The sequence below is a fragment of the Drosophila hydei genome, unplaced genomic scaffold (genome assembly GCF_003285905.1).
Source record: "Drosophila hydei strain 15085-1641.00,03,60 unplaced genomic scaffold, DhydRS2 tig00008148-arrow-arrow-pilon, whole genome shotgun sequence".
NCBI lineage: Eukaryota > Metazoa > Arthropoda > Insecta > Diptera > Drosophilidae > Drosophila > Drosophila hydei.
In genome coordinates, this window is record NW_022045852.1 from 581,399 (window position 1) to 600,080 (window position 18,682).

At 36.0% G+C, this 18,682-nt stretch overlaps 1 protein-coding gene across 8 annotated transcripts in view; it reads right to left on the reverse strand.

Annotated features, from left to right (window-relative positions):
- Positions 1-769: 769 nt before the first annotated feature.
- Positions 770-18,682, reverse strand: part of LOC111594254 (protein kinase shaggy) — a 44,020-nt gene continuing 26,107 nt past the window's right edge. For 3 of the 8 annotated variants that reach the window (XM_023307472.2, XM_023307474.2, XM_023307475.2), the window contains exons 2-9: positions 10,176-10,366; positions 10,010-10,093; positions 8,926-9,036; positions 8,614-8,851; positions 8,347-8,540; positions 6,510-6,699; positions 5,986-6,438; positions 5,454-5,776 (exon numbers count right to left, since the gene is read on the reverse strand). In XM_023307472.2, coding sequence (XP_023163240.2) covers positions 5,553-5,776; positions 5,986-6,438; positions 6,510-6,699; positions 8,347-8,540; positions 8,614-8,851; positions 8,926-9,036; positions 10,010-10,093; positions 10,176-10,366 — 1,685 coding nt within the window. In that variant the 3' untranslated portion in view covers positions 5,454-5,552. Of the gene's footprint in view, positions 1,145-4,392; positions 4,694-5,451; positions 5,777-5,985; positions 6,439-6,509; positions 6,700-8,346; positions 8,541-8,613; positions 8,852-8,925; positions 9,037-10,009; positions 10,094-10,175; positions 10,367-10,657; positions 10,778-18,682 lie in introns of those variants that run through there. The other 5 variants (XM_030225914.1, XM_030225912.1, XM_023307473.2 and 2 more) reach the window with 5 other exon arrangements.

Consider the following 18,682-nt stretch of genomic DNA (forward strand, 5'->3'; position numbering starts at 1 on the left):
ATAATGCATAAAGTTTATGTAACACTATGTTGTTTCGTGTGTCTGTTCAATTTATGATTATATATATATATATATATATATATATATATATATATATATAATGTGTATATATATACACATATATATATATATATATATATATACATGTGTATATATATACACATTACTTTATTTAACATAACATTATATTTGTTGTGTTTTTTTTTAATAATACATATTTATTATTTATATGTTTAGTTAGGCATTTGCTTTGTGTTTTCCTTCATTTTTGTGGGGGTTTTTGTTTTTAGTTAAATATTATACTACGTTTTCTTGCCTTGCGCCCAATGTACAAGCATTCATACACGCACACAACATACATACATACATACATACATACATACATGCAAGCGAGCGCACACACGCACTCACACACGCATCGCATACATATGTGCTTGTGATTCAGCAGATAGGAGCAAAGAAAAGCTCTTGGAATAAGGAAAGCGTGCGTTAAATCACAAGAACATGCATGCATACATGCATACATGCATGCATGCACACATGCAAACATGCATGCATACATACATATGCGCATGTGTACAAACTGCAAGCATGCAAGTGTGTCTGTGCGCGTGATAGATAGATATATATATATGTATGTATATATATTATGTTTAATCCTTTGCATGTGGGTGAAATTGTTGATATTTGCAGAATTAATATGTATGTTTGTATGAATGTCTGTGTGTGTATGTGTATCTGTATGTATGCATGCATGTGTGTGTATGTGTATATGTATGTATGTATGTATGTATGTATGCATGTTTGTGTGTGGGTGATGTTGTAAATTGAATGTTGTTAAATTTACTTAAACCCCCATTTGCATAAGAGGCTAGCGAACAAAAAAGTTAATAACAGTTCACTGTAAACAACATTTATATTAACAGAGCGCCACCGCCGCCGCTGCTGCTGTTGCTGCTGCGTTAACCCGATGTGCCGGCTGACGCTGCCGACGCCTGATCAGGCTCTACTGCTGCGTCGTTTCCGCCGTTGCCGCTGCCATTGCTGCTACCGCTACCACCACCACCTTCGTCGCCTGCAGCGCTAACCTCAGCGTCGCCGTTGCCGCTGGCGCTGCTGTTCAAGGCGCTGTTTGACTGCGAACCTGCGAAATTTGTTGGCAAAAAATAACAAAGTAGACAAAACATTTTGCTGTAAATTGCTGTTGCTGTTGTAGTAGTTGTTGCTGCCGCTGTTATTAACAGTTGCCAATTAACAGAATAAACTCTATGGAACGGGAAATACTTATATGACAACAATGTTATGTGACAGAGTGAAAGAGAAGAAGGAGAAAGAGAAAATGAAAGAGAATGGAGAGCGAGCAAATACATATGTTCACAAGCATGCAAAATTGAGCGTCTGCGCGGCATGGAACCAGATACAAAATGGCGCCAATCAACCGACTGACTGAACGATCGCCCACCCAACCACACACACCCACTAGCAACAACAAGAACGAATAATATGTACAAATAAAATTAAGAAAAATAAGGTGAATTCGTTTATATGGTTTTTTCTTCGTTTTTTTTTTTGTAATTTTTATTATTTTTTATTTTTGTTTTTGTTTTTTTTCTGTTTCAGCATTTTTGTAATTTTGCTCAGTGTTCTTCCATGTTCTTTTATCATTATCATTATCATCATCATCATCATCATTATCATTATCATCATTTCATTTATCTTTCTCAACAACTTTCTTTTCTTTTTGTCTATGAATTTAACCACGAATATTGTTGGCTTTACATTTTTAATACATATGTATACATAACGCTGTATGTGTGCATGTGTGTGTGTCTAAGTATGTATAGTAGTTGTTGTTATGTTATTCAAATTAATGTTAAAATTGTATTATTTCTTAATGTTGTTGCAGCTCTTCTCGTGTTTGTGTGTGTGTGTGCCTAAAGTACTAGGAAATTTAACTCGTGTGTTCGATTTTTAAATTGTATATGTATGCATGTGTGTTTGTATTTAATTATAATAATTAGTTTAAATTAGCTTTTCATAAACTATTTAAATAAATATACGTTTGATTTTTACAATATTTCGCACTTGTATTTGTCAATTGTTGTCAGGGTAAAGAAACATGTTGCTATTTGAAATTAGTTAAGCTGGTTATCGTTATCGTTATCGGTATCATTGTATATCGGAAACGCAATTTGCTTTCCATTCTCTTTTTGCCAGCTACTTCTGCATGATGTTTTCACCAATTGTGATCCTATATTTGAACTCAAATTTCGAATATATATCCTTATATATACATATATAGTTATAGGTATAGATACTACATATGTATATAGCTATGTATATAGCTGTAATATTTTCATGTATTTTTATCTACATATTGCAACTAAACCAGCGATACGAGTATAGTCATTTATAGTTGTTTATGTATGTATGCAACAATATATATATATATATATATATATATATATATATATATATATATATATATATATATATATATATATATATATATATATATATATATATATATATATATATATATATATATATATATATATATTACATGTACATATATATATATATATTACATTACATATATGTATATATATATATATGTGTATATATACTTGTGTATGTATGTGTGTGTGTCTATAAATATTGGTTTATAAAGCATATACAAACACATCTTCACCCGAGTTGGGCAAAAGTCTACATTCGAGAGCCCAATTCTAAAATCCGATAATCTGGATTTGAATATATCAAGTGTTTAATATAAAATTTTTCGAAACTTTACTTTTTCACTTGTGCTTGATCTGAAATCGATATATTTCTGATCTTATATTTAACACCAAATTTAGATTTCTCTCTGAACTCTCCTAGTACTTGGCCTAGACTTGTGCCCGCCTCGCCAAAAGTATATTCTTCTAACTGTTCTCATCCGATAAGATATATATATATAGATATATATATATATAAATTTAGATTAAAAAATTAGGTTTTTACATAAAATTGTTATTTATGCTGTTTTCTGTCTGTGTAATATTTTTTGTTTTTTTTTTTATTATTATTATTTTTTAAGTAATTTTCTAGGTTTAATATACGTACATTTATTGTTAAATAAATTTGCATATGTGATTCATATATCTATATATATATATATATATATATTTATATTGATTTAAATCATTTTTGTTTTCTTTTATTTTTGTTTCACTCAATGCTCGCTGCTTGCTTGTTTTATTTATTACAAAATAATAATTATTAAATTATAAAAAAAAATAATTTATTTATTTAATATATATATATATATATATATATATATATATATATTAATGCGTTTTACAAAAAAGATTACAATTAATTAATTAATTAATTAGTTAGATATTTAGATATATATATATATATATATATATATATATATATATATATATATATATATATATATACTTTAATTAATCGTAAAATTAGCATAATATAAACATATTGTTAATGATTTTTATGCAGCCAAATCCTATTTTGCATATTTTGTTTGATTGTTTAATTCGTCATTTTTCAAATTATGCAACATTAATATTTATATTGTGCAGTTAAAAATGTTCTTTGTTTTCTTTTAATATTATTTTTACTACACATTTCAATATTACCAGACTAAAAAAATAAGATAATTAAAACAAAAAATTGTATGAAATTTTATTGAAATTAAATATGCGATGACTTTTGTTAAGCTTTTATATATATATATATATATATATATATATATATATATATATGTGTGTGTGTATAGATGTATGCATGTGCTCCATAACTTTCTGGTTAATTACCGCTGAAAGTCGCCAGTTGTTCAGTTTTAGCCAGCTGATTTATTAAATTGTTCTTTATTAATTAATTTAAAAAAAAAATGTAATTATAATAATAATAATAATAATAAAAACAAGCCAGTATTGGCATTTAGCAATGTCATTGCTATTACAGTTATTACTTTAGTTTTCTTTTGTTTTTTATTTTAAGTTTAAAATAAATTTATTTTTATCTATGTAAAACTTTGCATTACATTTGCTGTTTTTATTTTTTAGATTTTAAATTTTAGATTTTAGTTTTTATTTTATTTTTTTCTTTCTTACTTTTTTTGTTTATTTTGTTTTATTTAATTGAAGCTGGTTGTTTCTTCTCCTTCTTCTCCCTCTTCCTCTTCCGTGTTGTATGCATGAATTTTATATAAGGGTATTATTTTCTATTTTATATGCATTTCCTCCTCATTCTTTTTTTTTTTTTTTTTGTTTTGTATTATTATTTTATTTTAATGATTTTTTTTGTTTGCAAATTGCTTTAAATTAATTATGTAATTAATTTAATATAGTGTGTATATATATATATATCAATGTATTTAATTATATTTAATTTTTGCCAGTTGTGTTTGATTTATGTTTTGTGTTGCAGTTGTGGTTTCTCTTTCTGTTTCCCTTCGTTTTAGTTCTGTTTTCTTATGTATCTCCCACTCACTTTAATATGTGTTCGTGGGTGTTATGGTGTGTGGGTGTGTGTGTTGGTGTATGTGTGTAGGTTCTGTGTACTGTGTTGATTGATTATATAAATATATATACATATATATTATATAGATATAGATATAGATATATACATACATATATATTCATATATATATATATTTGCGTATGTTGCTATTGCCCCTATGAATCTGTAAATAAAATAAAAAGGGAAACAATAAAGAAACGAAAAAGATTTTAATAAAATTCAATGAAATCTCAAATAATACAAACTTATAAAAATACATATTAAGCTTGCAACTTAAAATACAAAATATATTCGCAAGTCAATGGAACGACTAGCACAGGATATGCCAGGGCTTGAATGGAACAAGGACAGCCAATACGTATCGCTTATCGAGTGCGTCCACAGCCAGCCGCAGAGACACGATCTAAAAGTGGACACGACTTATTTTCGGCATGCCGAGACTCTAATACCCTTGTGGATCCAAGTAAACCAAGGGCTATAGGTAAAGCTAATATGAAGTTGAAACCAAAATAAAATTAAGATAGACACATGCAAAGTATACATATAGAAACAGACAACTGGACTTAAGTCTAGAAGACTCAATACAAAGAAATAGAGATAGAGTGAGGCAGAGAGAAAGATCTGATAAGCTAATAACGACTCACTCCATCTATCTGTATATATATATATTGACATAACTGTAGTATCAAGGCCTCCATATTGTTCTGATTGTTTAATTCATTACTGAAATTGCATCTTCTAATATATATATACATATATATAGTTATAAATACTATGAAGAGTCATGAGATACCCATAGTAAAAGAAAATAAAAGCAAAAGTTAAATAAGAATCGATAAGAGCTAAGCATGGACGGCACTCGCTCAGCGGTCAAGTAGAGATAGAGTCGATTGAAAGTAATAAATTTAATTCAGAATATCTTTGTTAGTTTTTCCATTAGTTCTGGTTTTTATATTTCAGTGAGTCAATCGAAACAATGAAAAATAATTTCAACGGATAGTAAAATGTGACAATGGTTTAAATCAATTTTGGGTTGCAACGCGGTCGCGCATCGAATCGAAGCTATGTTGCGGCTGGCTGCCATACATTTCTGGGATGGGTGTTTCGATATTGTATTGTCTGGTTTCAATTTGGTCGGGTATTTGGTCTTGAAATGCTTCTGCTGAATGGGAATGAGTCTTGCGCTGGGTCTTCGTCAAGTTTGATGGATTGAGTGATTTAATAAATTTGGGCATACGAGTCTCAGCTAAAAGCAAGCAACCGAGATTAACACAGATAGAGAGAGAAAGAGAGAGAGAAACATAAATAGCGATAGATTGATAGATAGATTGCTAGTTTATAGATATATAGTAAGATAGATTGACAGATTGATAGATTGATAGAGGCTGATCTACTTGCGACTTGCAACTTGCGACTTGTGACTTCCCTCGAGATGCTGGGCTCACGCTTACTCACCTGTTATGTTAGCGCCGCCAGCATTGCTGTTGGCAATCGCGCCGGCTGCAGTGGCAGCTGTTGCTGCGCCACCGCCACCGCCGCCACCAGTGCCAGCTGCAGCCGCATTCGATTGCTGCGCATTTGGAGCCCCTGCAACAGTTGTGGCGTTTGTTGCGTTGCCACTGTTGCTGCTGCTATTATTTCCCTGGACGCCGCCCACGTTAGCGGCGCCACCGGCGACTGTGCCTCCTGCTGCTGCTGATGTGGGCGCCTGTTGCTGATGCTGTTGCTGTGACTGAACGGCACCATCACCGGACGTACCACTGCCCGCTGAAGAGACGTTAGTTGATCCAGTGGCCGCAGTGGTTGATGCACCACCAGCTGAGGCGCGATTAGCAGTGCTTGGGTGTGCTGAATTCTGCAGATGCTTTGGCAACAACTGTGGCACTAAGCTAGGCTGTATCGAGAGTTCTGCAATAAATCATTTTCGTTACATACAAATCTGTCCCTGAGAGTATGAACTTATATCGTTGCGTACTCACCATGCTCTGTGAAGTTGAAAAGTGGTGGCATTTCGCGACCGTTGGGCAAGGTGAGATTGCCCTCCATACGCAGTTCATCAAAGAACGGATGTGCACAAGCCTTCAGCGGTGTAATGCGGGCGCTGGGCGTGTACTCGAGCAGCTGCGACACCAAGTTGATAGCTTCTGTCGGAGTGCGTATACGGAAAACCTGTGGAATAGCAAATATCAAATTAGAACACAATCAGCTAGCTGTCTTCTTTTAGGCAGGGGCAGGGACTGGGGCAGAGGCAGGGGCAGGTGCAGGTCCACAAAAGGACACGGCATTGAAAGGCGACCAAGCACAATATATGTAAATACAAATAACACACACACACACACACACACACACACATACATATATATATATATATATACAACTATATGTTATTTATATAAATGTATGTATGTATGCACATATGTATGTGGGGCCTCATGAACAAGGCGTACAGAAGGTGAGGCACGTTTAATAGAAAAACAACAATCAAGACAATTCAAGTCAAACTGAATCAAGTTAAATCAAATCAAATCAATTTAAACTCAATCAATCAACATGTAAACAACTTTTAAACACTTTTACAACTGCGAGCGCCTCATGTACATTAAAGCTAAAGCTATATACATTAATCGATTTGGCATGATTTATGAGATTCGCTTTCGCTCCGAGGCTAAATGAGAGTTTCTTTTAAGCTGTATCTTAAACTGGCAAAGGATACTTGGATACTTGCATAACTGTTATAAATGCTACACACATGCAACTGTTATACAATCGGTCTGCTATAAAATCATTAAGGATCAATTGTCTATTAGACACAAATGGTTAATGAACTGTCTAAAATATTAAAATACAACTGTTATACACGCACACAACTGTTTTACAATCGATAAGAAAATGTTTTCTACCAGATTATTTAGTGTTGCTCGAACTGCCTCTAAAATCAGCCTAAAAATTGCTATACAGGCTAACATCTGTTATACAATCGTTCCCAGATTAGACAAATGCTTCTTGAAGTGACACTAAAACTGTCTAAAATACTAAAGTCCAATTGTTATAGACGAAAACAACTGTTATACAATCGATAAGAAACTGTTTTCTCGCAGATTATTTAAATGTAGTTGTTTAACTGTAAATGCCAAAAACTGCCTAATAGTTGTTATACAAACTGACAAACTGAATAGTACAATTTGCCTAACCTATTGTCTTTACAGCTTGTCAAATGAAACAAGAATCCAAACTGTTATATTTGCGGGATACGCATGACCAACAGCTGATTTTACTAATGTTAAGCTTCAGACAACAGTTATGAAATGTGTCTTCTGCGTATGTGTGAATGTTCTCTTTATGTAGGCATTGCAGTGCGAATTATAAAGCCATTGTTTCATCAAAATATTCTTAAGCTGTTTTTTGTTTTGTTTTAAATTTCGTTCGCTTTTGTTTCGGCTTACTCTCAATTGTTGTTTCTGGTTTAGGGCGTTTGGAAATTGGGTGCGTTCGAGTAGTGACTGCAACGAGTTGTTATGTACACTTCAATAACGATTTAATACACACACCAGAAAGAGACAGACAGATAGAGCGAGAGATTCAGTGAGAGGGTAGCGTTAGTGAGATAGAGAGAGAGGACAAAGAGAAAGAGAGAGAGAGCGCTGAGTAGAATCAACTCATTTTTCCACTACATGACATTCTTTCGGTTAGTGACTCAGCAGAGACTACCATATATTGGTGATAATTGATATATTGATTTCTGTAGAGGCTGGTCGATTGAAGGATTGCCGGATATTTTACTGTACAACATATACATGTAGCTGTCGACTGACTTACTTTCTGCCATGGATGACTTTTAATCTGCGGAAATTTGAATTCCGTATAGTTTGGATTCATTTCCCGTATTTGTTCTCTTGTCGGTGTGCCCAAAACCTTGATCACCTCAACCAACTGATCAACACCAGAATCACCGGGAAATATGGGCTGTCCCAGCAAGAGTTCGGCCAGTACGCAACCAGCGCTCCATACGTCTGTTGGCAATAAAAGGTGATATTAGAAATGCTTTACAATCATATGGATACGCAAATATAACAGATATTTTACCGATTTTAGTTGTATAGTTGATGGCGCCAAATATGAGCTCTGGTGCCCGATAATACCGGGAGCAAATGTACGAAACATTCGGCTCGCCGTGCAGCAGCTGCTTGGCGCTGCCGAAATCGCACAATTTGAGTACGGCCGTTTCCGGGTCGAGCAGCAGATTCTGCGGCTTGATATCACGATGGCAAATGCCTAGCGAATGGATGTATGCCAAACTTCTGAACAATTGATACATATAGAGCTGTTAACGTGGAAGAGACAGATCAGACCAGTTTGATTATAGAGCCCATATACCCACAGTTCTACAATACTCACCCGAATAAAGTTGATTGGTATCGTTTGCTTGGTTTTGGCATACTGACGTGCCACTTTGTATACAGTTTCTGGTATATATTCGAGGACTAAATTCAAAAATACTTCATCGCGCTGTAAGAGGAATGTCAACATATATTGCATATTAGAGAAAGTTTATAAATATATAGCTTGTAGTTGTTGGTCTTTTTTTTTGTAATGATCAGGCGAGCTCCAAGCTGCAAGCGGCGGAAAAGTTTGTTGACGGTTGCAAAATTTGACATCAGCATGCGAAATGTGATGTTCGAGGATCAACGATGGCGATAAAGATAACGATTGCGATAACGATAACGATTACGATTCTTACAATCGAGTACTGACATTAAGCAGCACTACGAATATATATACAAGGCATTTATATAGCATCTAGCATCTAGCCGAAGGAATGCTGTGATAAACGAATTTTTGCAGGAAGTGATTTTTCAATTGGGGTAATGTTTGGGCTTGGGAGAGCGGGGTCGGGGTCAGGGTCAGAGGCGCCAAAGCGCCAAAAACAGAAATAAATTAAAATGAAAACAACATGCATACACATATATCTCTCAAGCTTCTTCTACCATGCAAACTTTTGCGGCATCTGCATATATTCTTAGAGAGAGAGAAAGAGAGAGATGTAATATGGGATAGAAAGTCAGAGAGACAGAGAGCGATAATCGCATAAGAGAGTGAACGTTATGTGCGAATCTTTTAAAGAGTTGTCCACTCTTCATATTCTTGTTCTTGTTCTTGTTCTTGTTCTTGTTCTTCTTGTATTTGTATTTCTTACGTAATACCTGCGGCTTGAGCACAGCGGCTAAAATGCCCAAATCGATAGGGAATTCGGCCAACTAATATTAATCGCCATGATTCGTTCGATATTTATATGTAATATAATAGAAAGAAAATCAATTGAAATATATAATAAAGTGCTTATATATATATATATATATTTAGGAATTGAGCCTGAGAACTGTGGAAAGCCGTAACAACTCTAGCGCAAATCAGCTGGGAACCCTCAACACTGATCGTCCTATATTGATTCAAATATCTCTAGATACATATCACATCTTACCTTTTCACCACTCGAATAGAAAAAGTATAAAAGTTTAACGATATTACAATGCTCCAATCTGCGCATTATTTGCAATTCACGATTCTGCAATGGAAGAAGTTCAGAGTTGAGAGTGGAGAGAGTTCGCTTCAATAGATTTGGGACTCTTTTAGTGGCCGCTACTCACCTTAAATCGTCTGTCTTGTAAAACTTTTTTGATTGCAACCAATTCGCCGGTATCGCAGAGTTTCGCCTGAAAGACGACGCCAAAGCTGCCATTTCCGATGACTTTTGTATCTGTATAGGAAACTTCTTGAACCCGATCGGTGCCCTGGCCAGGCGTTGCAACAACTGTTGTAATTTTGGAACCATCGCGACCTGCGAAATGAAAAGGAAAAACCAGACAATGTATATAAGTAAGGTCTTAATGTGGTTGGAAAAAAAATAATAATAACCATTATACTATCGATATCGATTATATCGATAGTCGTAAGTGATCAGTAAGCTTTAGATTCATTCGAAAATTCCATAAAATTATTTGGAAATGAAACAAAAAGTTATATATATATATATATATATATATATATATATATATATGTAAGTATGTATATATGCATATCGTTTATACAGTAATTACAATACGATTCTAAGTGGTCGAGAGAGTAATACCTATTGTCTCCCAGGCGCCCTCGAGTTTCTCCTTGCTTCTATCGACCTCCTTTGGAATGGACAATGCGACGCTGTGCTCGGGCCACAAATCATTCAATTTTCCGATCAATTGTTTCATGCCTGTGGCAATATCAGATCGAATCGCATCAGTTAAGATATCGTTGCGAAAGCGACAAAGAAATATAGCGGGGGGAGAACACCGCACACAACGTGAACGAGGGAGAGAGCCAGAGGGAATGAAAGAAAGGGATCAAGAATTTGTAATTTGGAGTTTGGAATTGGGACTTCTTTCGAGGAGTTAAGGAAGGATCTCAATCATGCAAAAACATGAACAGTGTAAATCTGTGCTCATCTCTTCTCCTCCTCCTCCTCCTCTTCGTCGTCTTCTCCTTGTTGTTCTTTATCATTTGTTATCATGCTCCCATGTGTACATACATAATATATATTTATATATAGATTATATACGAAACATTTCAACTCAGCTGCTAAACGTTTTACGTGATCGCGCAAATTGCGATCGCTTCACCTATATATATATTATCTTTTCATTTGATTTTATTTAATTTATAATTAATTTTGGCATTAGCGCAACTTTCGACGGGCGGCAGCTGCTGTGCCGCATTAGCAGTTCGAGACGAGGCGAGAGGAGATGAAGCGAGGCATCAGCTAAAGGTCAACGCTATTGTGTATAGAGATGGGCTCGACTACAGAGGAATTGAGATTGAGACAGAGAGCCGAGTATGAAGAGTTGGTATAGAGGAGGAAGGGGAAAACTAAGCGCTTGTACTTGGATCCTTGTACTGCTTGCCGACCGAGCCAGAGCTGCGCGTCTGTAGCTTCGGCTTCTTGAGGGCAGCCAACAGCGAAGCCGAGGATGAGGAGGCAGCACCAGTGGCAGCTGGTAGCGATGAGGGCAGCGTTGCTTTACCATTTGCTCGACGCCCCTTGCGGCCATTGGCAGCCGATGAGGATGAGGATGATGTTGTCGTTGATGACGATGACGACGATGAACTAGCCGAGGATGATGAATCCGTGGTTGTTGAAGTGGTGTTATCACTGCTATCGCTGTTCTCGCTGGTTTTTGATTTGTTATCGGAATCGTTGGAGTTGCTTGTTGAATCGCGTTTCTTATGCGGCGCCTCCACTTTGGCCATGGACGCGGACGATCGGATCGTTATACCCGATGATAACAGCGAACTGTTGCCGCCGCTGCCGCCGCCGCTGCCGCCGCCGCCGCTACTGGCGTTCGGCAACGAATGACGTTTGGTCTTCGATTTCGATTTGGTCTTGCATTGGGGCTTACGCGGCGGCATTGGCGTCCAAGGTCGACTGGTGCTTGCGGCCACAGCGGCAGCGGCCTCATGTGCCGCACGCACAGCCTCAATCTCCGTCAGCGGCGCATTATAATAATGTCTCGATGCTGAATTCGAGTTCGAATTCGAATTGTTAAAGTCCTTCGTGTCGCCAGCACTGGTTATGGCTGGAGCACTGCCCGGCGCCGTCTCTCCGGCTCCATCCGACTCGCTGGCATCGTTGATGGCTCGCTTCTTCCTACGCACAACACGCACCACCTTGCGCAGGCGACTGGACGCCTGTGTCTTATCCACTTTGTTCTCAATGATGGAAGCCTATATGTATATAACTCGACTCTATTATATATATATATCTCTAAATCAAGCACACGCGTTGTCAGTCTCTAGGTCTTGATGCCGCTGATGCCACTTGTTCGTGGTTAAAGTTTTTCTTTCTTTTGGTCAGGCTTTGGCCTAGTTGTGTTAACAGTGCGCGCGTGTTTTATTTCTGCCCACTTGACCAACTTTTCTCGCGGACGACTTGCTTGACGTTTAACGCAGACAATTAATCGATTCGATCGCTTCGAACGATCTTCAAATAGAAATGCTCAGCACAAAAACAAAAACAAAAAAAGATATCAAAATCAGTCGAAACGAAAGCAAAATCAGCAACAACTATCAAATAAGTAGCAGCAGCAATTGTCGGCGTTTTATCTCTTAATCATTTATGCAGCTCTAAACACACACATACACCCACATATATATGCATATAAATAAGTATCAAGATATATATCTTGAATAGAGCTAGTTCCGATTTGTATTTCTCTCAATATATATATCTTTATATATGCGGTCGATCGATACGTTAGCTGCGATCCGGCGATGCGATCGCTCGAACTTCCGTTGCACAATTGGCCAAACGCTGCTTTCTTGTTGGCTCGAAGCAAACTTGGCGAGGACGAGCGACAATGACAACGAACGACAACTACGACAACGACGACAACGACAACGTGTTAATGCCAATCGATGCACGATCTGCCAATTCGCAATCCACAATCCACGATCCACAGTCCGTCAAAACAGCTGATTCACTTTGTGGCTTCGAAGCCGCTGAGCGCCGCACGCACGCGACTGCAATGTTTTTTGTTTTGTTTTTTTTGTTTTTTTTTGGCTCTGGCTCATGAAAATTTCATAATTATTTCATTTTATTTTTTCGTTATTTATTTCTGTTGTTTTTGGCATTGCAAATTTAATTGCAGGAAAATTGCGAGCATAAAGATGCCAAAAGAACATGCGAAGACGATAAGACAGGTAGGTTAAGACACAGGCAGACAGATGGATGGTAAAAAGGTAGCCCCAAGACTTGGACTCTTGCGATTCAGGCGGCGCAACTTAGATGGACCATGCCCAGCCGATGGACAGACAACGTTGAGCAGCAGCCAAGCGCAGCCAAGCATGCGACAGATGTTGGCCCCCTAACACCCCAGTAGTCTGCACAGTCCACGTTAGCTGACAGATGCAATGGAGACAGAAAGAGAGAGCGAGAGGAAGAGAGGGTGCGATTGGGGCGTAGATAGAAAGCGCTGCAATCAAAGGATATGCACAAGAAACCAAAAATGAAATACAATTTATTTCATTATAATGAATCAATTAAAAAAATAATATTAGCAAAAAAGCAAACTCACAAAATCATTGTCGGAGGAACATGATCGACAATTAGATACCCTGTACTCTGAATCGATCTGAATTCAAATTCGAATCACATCGAAATAGAATATCCAATTTAATGAACTTTTTATACAACAGATTTAATTTGTTGTGACTTCTACGATACGACTTAATCAGAACTACACAACCCACGGAGTGGATCGTATACTATAGACCATTATGTACAAATATACGCTAGGTCTAATTACAAAAGCATAGCGGCTCAGCAGACCCCTTCTGCTTGCAATTTTAAAGGGCATGACAATAAAAAGGAGGCCAATGTGGCAAACATGGCATTGAAATTCTTTTTTTTTTCGGCACGAGGCGCCACCAAATAACACCACAAATTGGCATACGAAATGCATAAGGAGACGAAATAGGCGTATATATAATGTATATATGTATACATATATATATATATAATGTATATATGTATACATATATATATATATATATATATATATATATATATATATATATATATATATGTGATTCATTCATCTATGAAGTTCTCAGTCCAAAAGTTCTCAAAAAGTAATTTCACATTTCCAAATCAAATTTAATTTCTTTCTTTTTAGTATCCCATAATATATAAATAGAATCGATTTATGATCAAATGAAGTTCGAATTCGATTTTGGGAATAAAATCGTAAAAATAGAATTTTTCATTTGATATGCATAAGGTAAGGCAAGTATATTTAGATTTCCTTCGTCTTATAATTGATGTTGTTTGTCAACGGGAATATTTCCAATATGTATCTATATATATACAAACCAAAACATAACTGTGTTAATTTATCGATGGGAATTACATGTTTCTCAACCAAATAGTTTTGATTTATGTGAATGAATTAATCAAATTGTTAACCCAAATCTATTTTATAATATATATCTATATATATGCTGCACTCCCGATTTGATACACTGTAAATATAGTAAAGAACGCTTTGCCCATGGGTAAATGGCATTAGGGTAGCTAAGCAGAGGAGCGGGCGGTCAGACGGACAGACAGGGTTTGGGGCGTTGTCAAAATAGAAAAACAATTTTTCAAGTCTTTGGCTTTTTTTTATTTTGTGGGGCGACGACAACTAATCGATATACAAACACAGTTGGCAACCAGAACTGCGCTCGCGAGACTCAATGCCGGAGGCAGACGCTGGGACAGGCATTGGGGCCGTGGGGGTGTGTCGATTAACGGTGACGGGGGTCTCGCATGTGCAATGCAAAATACAAAAAAAAAAAAAAAAAAAAAAAGAAAAAACGGCATGACGCAGCAGAACGAAGAGAAACCACTTCAAAACAGAGGCATTGGGAAGCATAGAGAGAGAGGAAAAAGAAGGAAAGCGGGAGTGCTAATACTCACGCACATACATACATACATACACACACTCAGTTGCTAATAACGTGATAGAAATCCGAAACCGAAAACTGTAGACCTCCCATGCACAAGAAGAATTTTTTTTTTTTAAATTATTGAAAACTTCTATTCATTAAAAAAGAGTATCAATTTGCAGTTAAGATGTTACCCATACTCCTATGGATACCCTGTAAATACTATATAATAATTTGTACTAGATTCTCTCTTGATTGTACACGGTTCGCTCTACCAATGATCGCAAAGGCTTGCAAGCATATATAGAATCGTTTTCACCCAGTCGAATAATGACTGAAATTGATCCTTCAAACTGACAACAGCTACCGACTCGCAAAAACTAGAACCTAATCTAACTGCCATAAATTGATTCTATAAAACAATAGAAACATTAGTCCATGAGTTTCGGAACAGCGTGACAAGGAAATGCAACTGGAAACTCTTCTTATATGCATATCATTTATTTGCTCTCCATTGATAACGGAAAGTTTGGCTTATAGATATCTAAGTCTTATAATCTATATTAGCATAGCTTCTTGTTTATTTGTCAGTCAGTTAAGCGGAAACTATACAAATTGTGTAAATCAAAATTCACGAATTTAACAAATCAGATTGACTTGAAGTCTCCTAAGAACTTTCATAATTTGAACCCATTAAAAATGGACCCCATGAAGTTCATATATATTCTCGATCACAACGATGAGGTGAGTTGATCGAGCCAATTCGTCTGTCCGTACTTATAAACCCCGTCATATCGTCCGTCCGTATAAAGCTACAGACTAGCAATATATTCCTGCATACTACAGTCAGTACGAGTTTGAACCTTTTTCTCTCGACAACTCAGCCCATTTCCTTAATATCCATCAGACTCTATAATTTGATTTAGTTTTTTAATTGTAGCTCGAATACAGTAAAGCTAGAGGAATTACTGTCATACAGGGATTTCGTATATTTCGGTTATACTTGAAGTAAACACACACAGATGTCATGAGAATGTACTGTTTGTAATGTATCTATAAATGAAGCGTAGAATGATAGCAAACAGCAGCTCTGCGTAGGATTCACGATGTCTTAGTCGAGCACTCCTGACTAAGGCACCCTTCCTTGTTTGTTATTGCTATTGTTAATTTTCTTTTAATTTATTTTGAATTTGTTATTGCTGAATTTTTGATACTTCTGTAGAAGAAGCAATCTTTCAGCGAATATGAGAATTGTTAAGAGCCGCGTCTTTCGCCTCGTTGTCAGGTGAGTGTGAATGACAACCGAGTGCGGTTAAAAAAAGACAAATTTTTGGCAACTGTATTAGGGAGGGGTGGATATCGCGTAAGTACGTAAATATATTATATATATATATATATATATATATCTATATATATATATATATATATATATATATATATATATATATATATATATATATATAATGTATATATAAATGTTTGTGGGGTTGAAGGCACGCGGTCAGATCACGAGATGTCTCGACCACGGACAAAAAGAAGCACTTGGCAGTCAAACCCTTAGCTGCAGCTGCGTCTCCTTCTCTGTCGTTGCTCTCTCCCATTCAGAGCAAGTAGCTGGCCACCTATATGATCTTGCTCAGTTGCAAACATCGCCCAAATGCGCATTGCATACTTTTAGGTGCAGCGCATAAAACTCACGCCAAAGAAGCCCCAAAAGTGTGGGCGAGCCAAAGCGATTGCATAAACCGAGGCACATTTCAAGACGAATGCGAAAGCAAATGGAAGCCATTTTTTGTTGTTATTGTTGTTTTTTATAACAGATCGATAAGAATAAGGGAGCAAAGAGAAAGAGGTGAAAACTAAATTGCTTGCGGCTTTTGGTGCAGCTGCTTAAACAGCGCAACAAAAGTGCAAAAAGACGTCGAAACAGTTGGATGTAACCCGACGGCCAGAAAAGACTTTAGCAGTTATATTTAATATATACATTCAAATGTATATTTACCTATATAATCGGAATATTTCATCCTGTCCAGCCCCAGCCAAAATACGCAGCATATACAATAAATTAATCACTTGTGCAATTTATGCCAGTCACTTGATGAGCTGATCAGTCATAAGCTAAAGTTAGTTCGATCAGATTGAATATATATATAATTAAGGCTGACTAGCTTGGCTTAGCATCGGATGTGGGTTATATATAGATCGCAGGCTACTAAGGTTCGCTAAATCAGCTGTACTTTTCAATCTGTCTCTATCTATCTCACCTCCACCTCTCCAGCCTCCCCAGCCGCTTCCGCTTTTGTATTTGATCAGTCGGCAACAGCAGTTGTTGTCGTTGTCTAAGTTGTTCATGTTGTTGTTCTTGGCTATAGAGGTTGTCAGGCCCCCCTCAAATTTAAATCAAATCAAAAAGAAAATAACAAAAAATAAAAAGCCAGCAAAACAAGTTGACAAATGTTTTCGACTTGGGAACTGCGTGGCGAAGGCACAGCAACAGCTGTCAAGAAAAGCGCCAGCAGAGACCCGCCTCCATACACATACCAACATATAAATATACTATATATATATATATTATATCTGTATATATAATTAAGTTTCTATATGTACTTAGAGTGTTGTTTTGCATTATTTTTGGACTAAGTTTTCGGATTTCGGTTTGCGAGCAGCAGCGCGTGATTATTAACGCAACAACAATAGCCAGAACAACAACAACAACAGCGACATAAATGTTAACGAAACGTCTATAAAGCGCATTAGTATATGGCGGCTATATAAAAATAATAATAATCAACATCTTTCACGACTTGACGCCCTGCTAAACTGATAACCTGAATATACAGTACTCGTGTCATCTCCTTATCACTCAAAATCTAAAGAGCAACAACGCCAACACCAACACCAAGAACAGTATATACAAATATGTATATATACCACCGTGATACAAATGTCAGCTGTTATAATCTGCTATATAATAGTCTATATCCCTATATTATAAGTGTTTCAAAAATTTATATTAATAGACGTCTATTAAATATTTCCATTTCACATGTAAGTCGCATATCCAAATTCTATATTATCTGTATTCTATGTAGCTGTACCAACAAAAGCTGTTATACATGATATATGACTATCTGTTATACTATATATATTATCTATTATGATGAGTCTAACAAATATTTCCACTCAAGTAATTATCTGATATATAATCTAGCTAATTTTGCATTCTATCTCAATATACTTTCCATTATTATACAAAGATCAGCTGTTATACACATGATATATAACACTGTATTAGAACACATTCCGTATATATAAATATCTCAATTCCATATTAACTAAAATATGTTATATCTTATGAAAAGCATACTCAATATACTCGACTTCCACGTTGCTAATTCTTATTTATCTGAAATATAGACTATATAACTCAGAAATCGGTCAACTATATGCCATATAACACTATATCTCCCATATGTCACTTAAAAATAGTTACAATATCATTTGGAACACCTAATCAATGTATTTTTATTGGTTATACAAATATCAGCTGTTATATATAATAGTTATCAGACACTTTCAATAAATATCTGTAAATAGTTGTTTATCAAGTAATCCCATTTCGATCCGATATCAAATATATGTATATTTATTGGAATACCGTCTTACAATCTCTATCCCTTTCGATCTACAGTAT